This window comes from Alosa pseudoharengus, unplaced genomic scaffold (genome assembly GCF_046254945.1).
Source record: "Alosa pseudoharengus isolate Yale_2024_CS ecotype anadromous, Long Island Sound unplaced genomic scaffold, YU_APseudo_1.1 YU_APseudo_1.1_scf_1, whole genome shotgun sequence".
Lineage (NCBI taxonomy): Eukaryota > Metazoa > Chordata > Actinopteri > Clupeiformes > Clupeidae > Alosa > Alosa pseudoharengus.
This window is the reverse complement of record NW_027468564.1, coordinates 52371397-52387373: the sequence shown is the minus strand read 5'-3', so window position 1 is coordinate 52387373 and position 15977 is coordinate 52371397. Positions and strand designations below refer to the sequence as shown.

Genomic DNA, 15977 nt, shown 5'->3' with positions numbered 1-15977 from the left:
ATGAGTTGTATGCTTCCCATCCAGGGTGTCTTCATTTTGGTAAAAGTTGTTGATGGCTGCATTAACAATTCCATGTTCAGCGTCTCAAGTGAGAACAGTTGGGATGTAGACACCACTGTCCTTGATCTATATTTCTTGTGTTGACACACCTTCTTGCTCAGCAATGGTCTTTAGTATGTTTCATAGCTATCAGTGAACGAGTTGAGAGTCCTCACTTTCATACCTTTGGACAATACTGTTTTATCAATGTCTTCAGTGAGCTTAATAAAGGCTTTGTTATAGACATTGGTCTGCTTTTTGTATTCTTTTCTATGGCTTCTGCTATATTTAATTTAGATATGTAGTGTGCAAGGCATTTTATGGTATTTGGTATTTGCAAAGAGATCTGGGCATGAAAGAATTCAAAGATGTACATCTTCATCCTCTTTGGTTCATCATCTTTGGTTTTGACTCTGAAGAATACGCATGGGCGTCGGAACGTTAGTCAGTTTGCACTAATAAAAATCACTTTAAGCATTGAGTGCTCCGGTCCTGCTCCAATCTCTCCATATTTGAAATGATGTTGTGTCAGCCTTACTCCGCCTTCTTGGTGCAGATGTGCTCTCACTCTCAACATTTGCAACTTGCTGCTGCTCACTGATTTTTGTCTTACTGCAGTAGTTCGCTCTACATGATACATGGTATGAAACTTTGATATTGGAGGAAATATCATCTGTATATGGAGCCAGAGTTTTATGGACATCACCATCTCTCTCTCTGCTGAGCAAGGGTAAGTATGCGTTGGAGGCCTTCTACTGTGGGGTTTTGGACATAGGGATCGATCTTTTTTCTTGCCCTTTTCAAAATGTTTTCCACAAATGATACAAAGCTTTGGATCCAATGCCTGTAAGACATTCTCCATAATTCAAAAGACTAGTGAAAAGGAAAAATGATATACATTTCAGAATTTTCATTGAAATGCAAATAAAGTTGAATTACACATGCAACATTGGTCAGAGGGCTAAGTACTTTCTTAGCTAGGGAAAGTAGTTTCTACAACTAACTGTTTAGCTACTTAGGGGTGAAGTAAGCAGTGTAGGCTCTACTGTCCACTGCTGGTCTGGACAGACAAAAGCTAACAATATTATTTTCCATTATTCAGTAATGACTTGACCAAAACAAAATTCAAGTGAATATAAATATTTTAATAAAGGTGTTCCATCCCAATGTTAACCTGATTCAATTGGATCTGTGTTTCATATGAATTGTTTAATACTGGGACATATGAAATGTATCATTATTAAATGTAAATATAGAGCAGCACTTACCTTATGTAACTTACCTTGCAGTAACAATGAATTTGTCAACATTGTTCTCACCACTGATAATGTGATTTGGACTTGAGACTGTATTTTGCCAGTTTTCCGTTTTCTTTCATTTTGGACACCTCATACATTGAGTGACAGAACACCCTAATTCGTCATACTATATTTATATATTTGGTATTGTTGGATTCAGTACAACCCCACCTTTCCAACAAGCTATCATATGTGTTTCTATGATAATCCCTGGCAAAGCAGCCACAAAGTAAATGAAAACATTCTGCATAGATATTAATTTTTTGCATGTCCGCTTATTTTAGGTGTATGTTTACATGTCTCTACTCATTCCATACATTAAGATATTCACATCCAGTCTTTTCTAGTAGGTAAAGCAACTTCCTGACTATAAACATGCCAAGTTTCAAAGGTCTCAGAGCTTGTGTGATTGATCTGCACTAATTTACATGCCTTAACTCCAATACGGACAGGCTATATTTTAGTCCTTTTTTGGTTTTGGGGTGTATAACAATATCTGTTAATTTAACAATCTTAGCAGTAAAATATTTTTAGCTAAGAATCCATTTCATATATGGGAGACCTTAGAGATGAGGAAAAACATTGTTGGGTTTAGTTCTACCTCCGGTAGGGGTATCTAAAAAAATTTGGGCTATTGTCACTAGCCTAAAATATAAGGTAGCATGTACAATAAATGACATGAATCTGGAAAATATAACTCCAACAACTCTGGTTTACCATGGAATCATAGATTTGCTACCAAACTTGGAAGCTTGCAAATATTGTTAACGTTCAAGTTTATCTAGCTCTTATCAGAAAAGTAGCCTACTGCCAGCGACGGCAACTTGCATTCTACCAGTCTCGCAGACATGGTAACAGGGAGTCTGTCTCCATCACCTGCCAGTATCAGAGGTATAGGTCCTGGGAAAGATTTGTATGCACTTCATTTAGCGGAGAATATCTCAACTGTTATAGACTAATATGACCCCATTGAACAACGTGGGATGTGTGCCAAAATCGCTACCCGGGACGAAAGACCTGAAAATGAGCACAATAGGTGACACTATTATCACATTAGGCTATAGGTGAATGGGACTTTTTTCCCCTTTATAGATATTCTCATAAACTTCTACCAGTTTAATCTTCATATTAAGAGAAATACTTTTTGTATTACACTTTGTCTTAAAAATAAAATAAAATATGCAAATTAGCCAATATCTCATTAAATATGCATACATAAACTCTTCAAGCTACATATTTTCTAAGGTGATCACAATGTTATTCAATTACCATGTGGTGTAAGAATTATGGTTTGATACTTTTTAATTGTGTTTCTGTAGATGTTACCAATGTAATGTATCTGTAGAAATGTAATATAACTATGCTATTATCATTGGAATGTTAACTTAAAGTGAAACATACAGAACAACAGGTTTATTCCCTGTGTTGCAAGGTAAAACTTTCAACTTTTTCTCAACAGAGTCCAGGTATGGGGATTATAATGAGAACTCAGTGATAGGATTTTTACAACTATTGCCTCCCTTACATTTGCAGTACTTGCAGCAATGGATACCAGCTGACAGGGACAGCCATTCTTGTGTGCACATGCCACACAAGCAGGGATCTGGTAAACCTTCAGGTTTTGAGATTACAATCTCAGGGACTAATAAACTCCCCTTTCTTACAAAACCATAAGCATCTGCATTTAAGATCGAGGTGGCTTCTAAATGGTGCTTGGACCCAAAGTTGCTGTTGATAATAGGCTAGGCTATAGCAGTGTTTCTCAAACTTTTTTCAGACGAAGGACCACTTAACCAATAAAAAAGAAACGCACGGACCACCTAGCTAAAAAAAAGATTAGACCCACTTCAACAGTAGCCTATATTAGCCTACACAATAGGCCTACTCACTGAACCACCTTGCTTATTGTCTTTACACTTTGCTAATTGTGTCAGAGAATTCATACGATTTAAACTGGCATATCTTACATAGAAAGTGTTGCAGAACTTTTTGGATTTACATACAAGTTGGTTCAATATTGCAAACAACTCATCTATATTATATTTTACCACGTCTGCTCGCGGACCACTTGGGATAGCTTGCAGACCACCAGTGGTCCCCAGACCACACTTTGAGAAACACTGGGCTATAGGTATATGTTTTCTTGCATTAGTTGAGGTTCAAGCGGTCCTCTCAAAGTCCATCTTAAGGGCATGACTATCAAACGGAGCAATGCGCAGGTTGTCAAATGTCTCCATGTCTGTTGATGGTTTGAGACATTTAACCAAGAATGTTTCCACCATTTGTATTGCACTCTCTGTTACAGTGATGGTCAAAAGTGTTGGCACTCATGCTAAAGTTGACTGAAAAGAGGAATATAAAATCATCTTTTGGAAATTGATCTTAATGCCTTAAGTGAAAAAAGGACACCAATTTTCTTAGTGAATGAATAATGTATCATAAATAAATAAATGTTCTTCCTTAAAATACAGGGGTCATAAGTATTGCCACCCCTATGTTAAATTCCCATAGAGACAGGCAGATTTTTATTTTTAAAGGCCAGTTATTTCATGGATCCAGAATACTGTGCATCCTGATAAAGTTACCTTGGCCTTTGGAATTAAAATAGCCCCACATCATCACATACCCTTCACCATACCTAGAGATTGGCATGGTGTTATTTCAGTTAGCCTATTAGCTGGTTTCATTTGCATTGAGCTCAATGAGCATCTAAAACTGATACAAATTCATTATAATTATTTAAATACACAAAATTACAACTCATATGATAATGACATGTAATAAGTGTACACAGCAACACAAAGAATAAAGAGTAGATTTCCTTACTTTTCTTGATCTCACAAGTCATCTTGCTTGACAGCCATGTGCTCTGCTATGATCTCAGGTCACTATGGCTGCCAAGTAAACTTTTGTTGAAAAAAAAAGTTGTGGTGATGACAGCAATATTAAGAATAGATAGGAAATGTAAGCTTTTAAAGTTTAGGTTAATAAATAACTGGCAATTCCTGTTTGTTGCTAGTTGTAGGCTATGCAATTGGTTGACTGTTTTTTAGCCATTTTCTTATATCAAATAAGAATGCTTACACTATGACCTTACAATCATGGTCATTGTGAACATTGTGATCACCTCAGAAAATCTATAGCTTCAAGGGTTTATGTAGCCTGGCTAGCGCCACCACTTCTCAATGAGACGTGGTCTGGGAACCAAACGTTCATTTTCTCGTATTTGAAAAAAATGCCCAGATCCGTTTATTGGGTGCCACGGATGTCTATCAAATGCGTCTGTGCATAGCTCATCATCGTCTTGCTTTCCCCCCTGTTCTGTGATTGGTTCCCTATCTGAGGCAAAAATTAGGGCGGTAGTTTCCAGGCTGCCTTAGCAGCGTGAATCAAATCGCGCGCAAGGCAGCATGGGAACACCCAGGCTAGGGTTTATGTACGCATATTTAATGAGATATTGGCTAATTTGCATATTTTATTTTATTTTTAAGACAAAGTGTAATACAAAAAGTATTTCTCTTAAGATTAAACTGGTAGAAGTTTATGAGAATATCTATTAAGGAAAAAAAAAGTCCCATTCACCTATAATGTGATAATAGTGTCACCTATTGTGGTAATTTTCAGAACTTTCGTCCCGGGTAGCGATTTTGGCACACATCCCACGTTGTTCAATGGGGTCATATTAGTCTATAACAGTTGAGATATTCTCCGCTAAATGAAGTGCATACAAATCTTTCCCAGGACCTCTACTAAGGAAGGAGACTGGAAAAGATGAGAGCAAGAAAATGTCTGCAAAGGACAGTCACCATCAGACTTGGTTTTGTCATACACCGGTCAAAAGTAGACATTTCCATTCCACTCCATAATAGACAGAATACCAGCTGAGATCAGCTGTATTGTTTTTTAACTAAGGCAGCAGTTTTCAGATTACATTATGTGCTTACATAATTGAAAAAGGGTTCTCCAATGTTTTCTCAGTTAGCTTTTTAAGATGATATCAGATTAGTAAACAGAATGTGCCTTTGGAACATTGGTTCAATGGTTGCTGATAATGGGCAATGTAGATATTGCATTAAAGAACAGCCATTTCTTTCTACAACAGTCGAGAACCCTTTTGCAATTATGTATTGTATCTCATTCACAGACACCGGTATTCGGTATGCAGGATCCCTCATAATCCTCTCTGTGACTGTGGGGATCGCGGTGGTCATGGTGGTCATGGTGGTGGTTGGAGTCTTCAAGCTCTACGGGAACAGAGGAAACACTCCAGGTTGGTTTAGAAATTCTGTTACCTTGTTAGAGGCGCAAACATGCAAAACCCTACAGAAACCCTACAGACAGATGACAATAATAGCTATTGGTATGATGCATTGGATTTAAATATTGAAAAACATGATGGAAATTGTGTGTGATTCACTTCAACAGAACCTGCTACATCTGTGTACCCTATGAACAGACGTGACAACGCACAGGTGAGCTGACATGGAGAGAGAAATGATAAGAGAGTGTATAGCTGTAATTTGATTAGATGCACTTAAATGATTCAATAAGGAATGCGTCTTATTACCTGCCTAATGCTTTCAACTTAAAGGTACCCAGTGTGAGAATTTCTCCCATCTAGTGGTTAGGTCTTATATTGCAACCAACCTCTCTAGTGCATCCTTGTTCATAGTATGTATTAGACAGGGATAGTGGAGGCTAAATAATAGTACACATAGTTTATCCACCTCTGAAATTTCAGAAAAAGAGTTTATCCACCTCTAATTAGAGTTTATCTACCTCAAAAGAGTTTATTCACCAATTGCAACTTTTAACATTCAAAAATGACACTGTATTATCCACATTCACAATATGTACACTCATCAACACACTAGGAACAATTTAATACCACTGGTATTGTTCTAAACATTGGACAATAACCTCCACCATCATCAAACATGTTCTGAATGTCTTTTTTAAAAGTCCGATACCGCATGGCACAGTCCACCTCACTGTGATCACAGAAGTCAGTTTATTCACCTCTTATTTTACCACTACATCCCTGTATTAGAGCTACGGTAGCCGTCACATGTCAAAAAGTAAATATGTCTTCCACCACAACCTCGTTGGATGTTCCTTGGGGTGATGAGGTTCATTAGTTTAGCTAATGTTATAATGTCGAAATTGAATTTAATCATATGGTATGTAATTCTACAATAGCTTTCATGCAAGGCAGTACATAATAATGCTATGTCGATGCTATTTTGGTAGGCTACTAGATGTCATTGCTCACATCTCTAGCAATTCTGCAGATGAATCCATAATGTTACCAAAGTGCTAATCACGCAATGAGCTTGCTAGCTATATTACATTATGTTATTTGTTGGATATTTTTTTCTTTGCATGCAGAGCCAGAGATCATCAGCTGTATTTCGCATATGTCCCCTTGCTGGTCACCGTTTTTTTAAAATGGCATGTACATGGGGAGTCGATCCCAGCTATGTATATGTAAATAAGGATTTCTAATGGGGCTATCACATTGTACACGGTATGCGCTGCGCTCGCCGCTAGGTTGCTCTTGGTTGAGGTAACGTCCCAAAGATTTTTGTTGTGCTTGCCGCTGGGCTCAGTGCAAAATATCAACGACTGACAGCGTGACAATAATGCATTTAATAGCGCATACCGCGTATAATGTGATAGGCCCTTTAGTCAGGTATGCTTTGAATTGGTGATGGTGGCAATTAACATGAATGGGGCCACATTTATGAATGGGAAATGTTGAATTTGTTAACAAACAACTGAAAACGTTACACAGTGGACCTTTAACTTCCGCTGAACCAAATCAATAAGAGAGAGAGAGAGACAGACAGAGAGAGAGATCTAAGTCAATTGCACGTTGAGTGATATGGTCTGTGTGATTGTGTTTAGAGCATTCCAGAAGTAGTTCCTCCCAACATTGTGACAAGCCCAGTCTATCAGAGTCTGAACCCCAACACCATGCAACAGGAACCAGCCTATCAGAGCCTAAACCCCAACACCATGCAACAGGAACCAGCCTATCAGAGTCTGAACCCCAATACCATGCAACAGGAACCAGCCTATCAGAGTCTGAACCCCAACACCATGCAACAGGAACCAGCCTATCAGAGCCTAAACCCCAACACCATGCAACAGGAACCAGCCTATCAGAGTCTGAACCCCAACATCATGCAACAGGAACCAGCCTATCAGAGCCTAAACCCCAACACCATGCAACAGGAACCAGCCTATCAGAGCCTGAACCCTAACACCATGCAATAGGACCCAGTCTATCAGAGTCTGAACCCCAACACACAATTATAAGACTATTATTGTCTATCAACAATGTATATAAATGTGAATTAACATTATTTGTTTGTTTATTAACAATTAAAGGTTAAAATCTTGAGCTATGCCACAGACCTAACTGCATTAGTGTGTGAACTTCAGTCCCAGTACTGTGCTTTACCCAATCTAAACTCCACTTAATACACCACTGCTTTAATAATTCACTGTTTCAGTTCATCCCAGCTTGGGCCCCAACACAATGGAATTAGACCCAAGTCTACATTGCAATACTGTGTACATAGCATTATAATGCCAATCTTGTTTTGAAATAAACGGTTACACTTTACTTGAAGGTATCTACATAAAAGTGAGATGACAATGTCATGAACGTCTCATAAACATTATGAACAAGTCATAAATGTTTATAACATAACGCTTTTGTCACTCGCCTGTCTGTCAAACGTCATTCGGTTTTTCTCATGACAAGTTAGAGTTAGGGTTAGTGTCATTTGTTTTTTGTCACAACATATGTAGATACCTTTAAGTAAAGTGTTACCAAATAAACCAATGAGTTATTAATGTTTGTGTGTGTGGGTTGGGGCGGGCTACTGGTTTGGGGCAGCTGTGGCCTACTGGTTAGGGCTTCGGGCTTGTAACCAAAGGGGTGCCGGTTCGATCCCTAACCAGTAGGAAAAAGGCGGGGGAAGTGGTGGAGCACTGCTTTCTCATGCTCACATCCACGGCTGAAGTGCCCTTGAGCAAGGCACCTAACCCCTCACATATAAAATGATGCACATGACATATATATCATGTCACATATATCCCAACATGACACATAAAATGTAGCACATGACACATATATCATGTAACATACTGTATATCCCAACCCCTCCCAATGCAAACACATCACATTGGAACACACAAAGAGACACATTGTGAACACAAATTCACATAACAGAATGGGGTGGTTCGGGCAACACTGGACAGAGTCCTGCACAGGTCCGATTTTTTAAATCCGCACCCGACCAGTTTTCCAACAGCAGACCTAGTTAAATTCTGCACCCGTCCCGACCCGCATGAAGTAAAACCAGAGACTTTCTAATGAAGAGACACAGCACTCAAAAAATCCAGCATAGAAATGCATGGGGTTAGTTTGTAACGCCAATACGGCAGTTGTCTACGCATATCACACCCCTTCCGCGGCAAAACGTCGACATGTTAATACATTGAGCCAATAATGTGGTGTGTTGTGAAGACATTGTGCCAATCATGTGTTGTGATCTCGCTGCTGGAGCAAGATTGGTTTCTTTAACTTTGTGTACATATTGTGTATGTGTATTTGTGTGTGTGTGTGTGTGTGACTTGAGCTCTAGGACTATCAGCAATACCACACAGGTCACAGGTCTCACCCTTACGAAAATGGATTAACCATGGTTTTACTATGTTTTTTTGGGTAACCATGATAACCATGGTTTATCACTATAGTTGATTAAAAAAAAGCATCATGCCCTGTGTGAGGATCAAACTCACTCAGATTATGAGACTGACACAGTAGCCTACCTACTGCACTAACAAGGCTTCAGCTTAGTGTTAATTTAGTCAGACAAGACAAGACGAATATGTTCGTCAACAACCTTTTTTTCCATGACTAAGACGAGACGATGAGACTGCACCAATGTCCTGAAACACTGACTAAGACTATATTAACATGCATTATTGTTGCAGAAAAAAAAAGACGAGACTAAAATGTTTTGCATGAAATAAAAACTAAGATAAAATATCTCTCCATTTTCGTCTACAACATGAGAAGACTGAAGACAGACTATCTAGCTGTTACGAAAATCTTCAGCAAGTACTCATCAACTATTTAATTTAACTAGTTACACTGATGATGCAAAGTTCGGTAGCAAGTAAGCTAATATGGAAAGTTTGGGGAATGTGTGGCATTTGGGCACATATCACCATCTAGCGTAGCGGAGTAAAACATTCGTACTTGAGTCTACAAAAGGGGTTTTCTTTCGTCATGTAAACGGACAGTGGTCCAGTCAAATCCCCAAGCCGAGCTATGTGTAGCTCGACTTAACTGTGCACGTAAACGTACTGACTGACAAAAAGTCAGAATAAGTCATTTTAACTGAAGAGAAGCCCTGTAGACATAAAATATTGGGGGAAAATTGAGATGTGTGAAGACTATTTGAAATCAGAAATGTTTTGACTAAAACTTGACTAAGATACCTTGAGTTCTCTTTTGACTAAAGACCTGCACTACAGACGAACACTGTACCCTGTACTGAACTACTACCTCAGACCAGTGGCGTGCACAGACTTCTTGAAGGGCGGGGGCGAAAAAACAAAAAGGGTACCAATGGACAGGGTGTCCCAACCTCACACAAAAGGTAATGTGTCAAGCATGAGCCTGAAATAAATGCGGCCCACTTCAGAAAGCTCAGCTAAGCTAGGAGGTTCCAGTGGCCTGCCCATCCGGAGAACATTTTGAAAAAAAACCTATAATGATGACTTCTGGCGAGTTTTGTGGAAAGCATGATTATCACATCACAGCATGAACTGTGTTATTTGACTGAGGGACCTTATTCAGATATCAGGGGTAAATAACATAGCCCATGGTATATTTCTCAGGGGCTCAATTAAGATAACCTGTGTAAGTATCTCCTACATGATTATTTAGACAGATCAGGATCCATATTTTGGAATTTCAATTTGGTCTCACTTTCTTTTCCATTGTGAGATAGGGGTGAAGGTCTGCAAGCAGTGACTGCTTGTGTTGCTATGGTAAAGCTGAAAGCTCTGGCCTAAAGTGCCCATTGGAGCTGAGCAAACTGCTTAGCTGTCTCACGCTTAAAGAGCGCCTTCTGCAGACTGCATGTTTCAGCTTGTTTGGTAATAAACAGTTGATGTTTCTCTGCTGTCATATCTATCAGTCTTTTTAATGGCACCTTCCTTGCTACCATTTCTCTCTGCAAAGTTGCAAATGGAGCAGTCATTACAAAATCTGACATCTTCCAAAGAAGTCACTGACTGAAGCTTTGATGTTGCGATTTACCATTTAGTTACAATGGTGCCCTCTACTGGCCCATGAAAGGAAGATCTATCACTGGTATGTGTTTCAGATGTACAACTATGTATAATACAACTCAATGCTGTTAGTTCTGTATTACTGTATTATCTATGAAAATCATCAGAAAAACAGAAATTACTGTTACGATTTTATATTTTGTATTGCAAAGGTTATACATCAAAAAGCACAAGCTTACAGTTATGTTTTAAAACAGCCTGCAGCTGAGATGTTCTTAAACTGATCCTTTGTCCCTCATCAGAGGAAGATGGAACTACTGCAAACATTTAGAAATGGACCACATACCTTTAATAATGCAGACAAACTAAAGGGACTGCTTTAGACATCGACTGCAGGCCACATTGAACATTTTTTTTTCCAAACCAAAAGGGTAACAAATATTATACTGCAGAACTGACAATTGATCAATCTAGAGTGTGCCACCTTCGTACTATATTAGGTGGTTGTGATGTTCACAGTCCAAAAAATTGTAGACGTTTTTCCAAAGGCAAAAAGGATTTTGCTTTTTTTTTACAGCCTCCCACGTATCTCCTGAGGCCATTTCAGACAGACAACCCAAAGGGTCTTCAAAATGGACACTACTGCAGATTGTGGATCATCTCCTCTTTGGCTATGAGGTGAGTGGTCTTGTTGACTAGGGCCATGAGGGAGTTCAGTTTGTGGGACCAGTCATTCAGCAGGTCGTTGGGGTCCTTGGGCCTCTGGAAGTTAATGATGCCAGCAAGCCGGTCCACTTTAGCATAGATGGTCTTGTTAACCACCAGAGTGGACAGAAACTCCTCCGATTCCTATAAGAAATGAAGAGAGAAAGACTTTAAAACATGAAGAGAAGAGGGCGACACTGGCTGGTCCTCCCCAACTCAAACTATGAAGGCATAGCATCTGATAAAATGTATGTAATCAGCTTACACACTGAAGCAGCAATTATAAAAACATCTATCATTATAACAGCTATAGTGAAATCACACCCATAGCAATTGTTGCATAGTTATTTAAACTAGCATTTTTTGTCAAAACCACACACAAACTAGTACGTACATGTATATCTATAAAGCGCACCAATATGCCAATTAAAAAATAAAACTGGCAAGACTTTAGCAGAATGTGTGTACTCCCTGCCACTCAGTAGGAAGGGAGCACCAGGGGACTGTCTACTGACAACCCAGATGACCAAAGACCACAGGAAACAGGAAACACAGAACTTACATCGATGGAGAGGTCCAGCAGGCCTGCCATCCTCTTCATGGTAATCCTTGTGTAATATTTGGCCATAATGCGGATGTTCTGAAAGGAGACACACAAGGCAAGTGAACACTTAATTTCTTCTAAACTGCATTCACATTAATACAGAATCAGAATTGTTTCACGTTCACAGATGTTCACAGATCCTCACACGGGGCACAATTCTTGGGGCAGCCATGGTCTACTGGTTAGGGCTTCGGGCTTGTAACCGAAGGGTTGCCGCCGGTTCAATCCCCGACCAGTAGGAAAAATGTGGGCAGGGGAAGTGGTTGAGCACTGCTCTCCCATGCCCACATCCACGGCTGAAGTGCCCTTGAGCAAGGCACCTAACCCCTCACTGCTCCCCGAGCGCCGCTGTAGCAGGCAGCTCACTGCTCCGGGTTAGTGTGTGCTTCGCCTCACTGTATGTTTACTGTGTGCTGTGTGTTTTACTAATTCATGAATTGGGATAAATGCAGAGCCCAAACTTCCCTCACGGCATCAAAAGAGTATATATACATACATACTCATACTTACTTAGATGTCCCTACATTCTGCTATAGGCCGTTCCCCCTTACTGACCCACTCTGAACGGTCATCATTTCAGTCAGAAGAACCCTCCAAAGAACTCACATGCTCCACCACTCGGTTCTTCAGGTCGCCCCATCTTTTCTCGCCCTCCTCGGAGTACGTGAAGACGTCGGTGGCGGGGCTGTCCGGGGAGCCCTCCCTCAGCTCCTTCCCATAATCCTCCACCACGGAAGCCCAGCGCATCAGCTCCATCGTGGTGAACTGCTTCAGGAGCTCCCTGCAGGGAGGAGGAGGGCCGTGAACTCAAGAATGCCATCAGGATGGGCAACACGTGCATACACTCAAGATTATCACACACACAAGCACAGAAAAGAGACCAGGATGGACAACAGACGTAAAAAAGGTTACATAAAAGACAAGAAGACAAAAGCAAACCAGGCACTACATTAACCAACCGCTGGACATGGATCTCCTTAAGATTCTTACTTGTATTTGGGGATCTCCTCCAGCTTTTTGTCAGTGTTGATTCTGTGGACCAGGTCAGACTGTTCGTTGTCGTAAGGTGCCAGAATCACATAAAGCACCACACTCTTCAGGGCCTGCAATACACAAACTGCCTTTAGTGATGGTCAACATGTATCAGAAGGGGGAAAAAAGATTAAGAAATCTTATGAAAGAGAATTGAAGCAGATGAACACAAAACAGCCTGATTTTCACCAGCTGGAGTGCCATACCTGATGCCATTTGGTGCTGTCCTCCAGGATGCAGGGGGTGTCATAGATGGCACGGTAGTGTTTGCAGATGGACAGGTAGGATCCCTCATGCTGGTCCACTTGGATCATCAGGTTGTAGTACTTCAGCTTTGACTCCTTTAGATATTTAAAACACCATGCAAAGATATTTCAAAATACCGAAAACCAAGCTCAAAGGAGAGTAAACATTTAGCGGAGACCCTCTAGGTAAGTTCTCCAGTTAGTCTAGTAATAGTGAAGCTCTCTTACCTCTGTGCCCTCCTCCTGGAAGAACTTGGTGTTGATTTTCTTGCTGATAATTTGGGTGCGGATGTAGTCCTTAACGGCGATGCACAGCCTCATCTGCTCCAGAATGAACTCCACCTTCTCCTTTTTCTCCATGGAGCCATATGTCTCCACCTACAGCAAAACAAGTATAGAATACACTGTAATAGATGGCCAAAAGTGCACACATTCTATTGTAAATATTCAAATATCTGAGTTAAATGTATGAATTAATGGGTGAGCCTTTACACCGTTCACTTTTATAACTTTGATATTACGCACAGTATGGTTTGAGGTTTGGAGAGAAATGCAGCTTCTTAAAATAATATGAAATAATATGAATAATCCTGAATAATCCTAAAACATTTGCCATACAGTTTTTGAGGTGTCTCACTGACTACATATAAACAATAAATCAGACCCATCAGTTTCAAAACATGTGAAGAACGTAAAGATTAGAATACCTGCAGTTCCTGAAGGATGGCGGCAGCCTCTTTCACCTCACCATTCTTCTCCTTTATGGTACCCAAGGTCTTGGTGAGCCTGGCACGCTCTATTTCCACATAGATCTGTGACAAAATACCCAAGTTACTACTGTTGTTGAATCAAGGAGAAGGAGAAATGTTGAATACATGTAAACTTCAGGGAAACAAGTATATGAATAATTTGTGAAGAAGAGACTGTACCTTTCCAGCAGTGACAGTCCTTAGGGTATCAATAAGCCTTAGTTTGATGGTAAGGTCAGTCAAAGTATCAACATACTTGCAGCACTCTTGCACCATTTTTGCCACAGCCTGGTTTAAAAGACAAGAAGCATTATAGGATGCACATCATAAATATTTGGTTGATTGTCAGTAATCAGATTCACTTTTTTGTTAATTGTAATCCCAGTAAGATATGAGTGCCAAAACAGCATAGTTAACCAATAGTATTCTTTCACACAAACATACAGGCATTTGAGGGAGTTTTTGGGAGGTAACCAGTTACGCCATACTGTTGGAGGTGCAAACAAACGCTGCATCGCCATTGAGATCACATAGTAAGGAAACCATAAATCCGATATTGTTTGCACCTCCAAGTGGTCTGTGTGACGTTTGTTTGTGTCAAAGAATATACGCATTCTTACCTGTTTCAGTTGACTCCTCCTCTTTGACAGTAGCATAACGTTTTCATTAAGTGCATCCCAGTCCTTTGCCTCATGGCACATCTGCACAATAGCCACCAAAATCCTGGACGTCGAAACCATATCAGAGGCCTAAAGATAAACGAGATGGTACAAAACATACATTCAGATGAAGACACACATCCTTGCTTCATGACTGTTCATAGCATTTCGTTAGTACAAGGGATTGATGCTGTAAGAAAGTGCTTGCTCACCGTTCTTGTTTGTTTTTCTAAAGACAGCAGACTTTCAACGGCTTCTTGAAGACGTCCTTCCTATAATGTGAAATGTAACCACAAGATTTTACATAAGAATGTAAATGTTGCCAACACAAGTACCTGGCAGCCGGTAACTGACAGCTTCTACCAACAATCGTTATAAGTTAGATGCTTGGTAGGCTAGCCGACTAGCACTAGCCCTGTTATGAGGCATCAATGTAGCTCGACAGCTAACGTTATCGTTCACTTTTTAAGTTGAAACTTGATGTCAAATAAAGCACCTAGACGCCCCGTATACTGAGTGTAACTAATTAGATGGACTGAACGACAACGTTATTCTAACTAACGTTAGTTGACTCTGATGGACAAAATCAGCATTGTTGAAGTGATGTCTAACGTTAACGTTACAGGCACTGAACATGACAAGCTGGGATGGACTAGCTAACGTTATAGCTAACAATTACTAACTAGCGTACTTGCGTAGGTTAACTACCATCAAGAAAAAATGGCCAAATGAAGGCTAGGTGCCTTACTTTTCAGAGTAAACACACGTTATTTTGAGACCCAGGTAGCCACTACGTTATACGGGTAACGTTTGCCGTAACTATTACAAAGTAACGGTTAGCTAAGTAAGGCAGTTAGCAATCTTGATAGCATGCTAGTGCATCGTTAAAGCTACATCATGACTCAGCCGAGCTTTTCATTCAGCTTACTTTAGCCATTTTTTCGCACTCCGGTATCCGTTGGTCTACAGTGGAACTGTAATCAACCTCCATTTTAACAATTTTTCCATCTGACCGCTCTGCTCTATCGTCCGACATTGTGAAACTTCAGAAAAATGTCTATTCTGTCACAGTGAAATTCAGCTACTCGCTGTCCCAAACTAAACCTTTAGCATTGATTGTGTGTGTTCCGGAGGTTAGGACAAATCAACCAATGACAACAGAAAGATTCTCTTCTTCCTCATCAAGCTGGTTGGTTCCTATGGTTGGTTCAGAGCGGTTGGCAAACTATCTATTGACACTTTACTGCCACCGCATGGACCGGAGGGGAGAACGTCGACGTCTGATACAGTTCGTGTGTGTACCGCTCTGGTTCCTACCCAGATCCGCT

The 15977-nt window shown here is 40.2% G+C and overlaps 1 protein-coding gene across 1 annotated transcript; it reads right to left on the bottom strand.

Annotated features, from left to right (window-relative positions):
* Positions 1 to 10833: 10833 nt before the first annotated feature.
* psmd12 (proteasome 26S subunit, non-ATPase 12) lies at positions 10834 to 15789 on the bottom strand. Its single transcript, XM_076292598.1, has 11 exons — positions 15578 to 15789; positions 14862 to 14921; positions 14611 to 14739; positions 14171 to 14278; positions 13949 to 14053; positions 13470 to 13619; positions 13203 to 13337; positions 12955 to 13067; positions 12571 to 12745; positions 11923 to 12000; positions 10834 to 11504 (listed from the first exon to the last, which is right to left on the bottom strand). The coding sequence occupies exons 1-11, from the start codon at positions 15683 to 15685 to the stop codon at positions 11295 to 11297; spliced, it is 1371 nt and encodes a 456-aa protein (XP_076148713.1). The 5' UTR covers positions 15686 to 15789; the 3' UTR covers positions 10834 to 11294.
* Between the last annotated feature and the right edge of the window lie 188 nt (positions 15790 to 15977).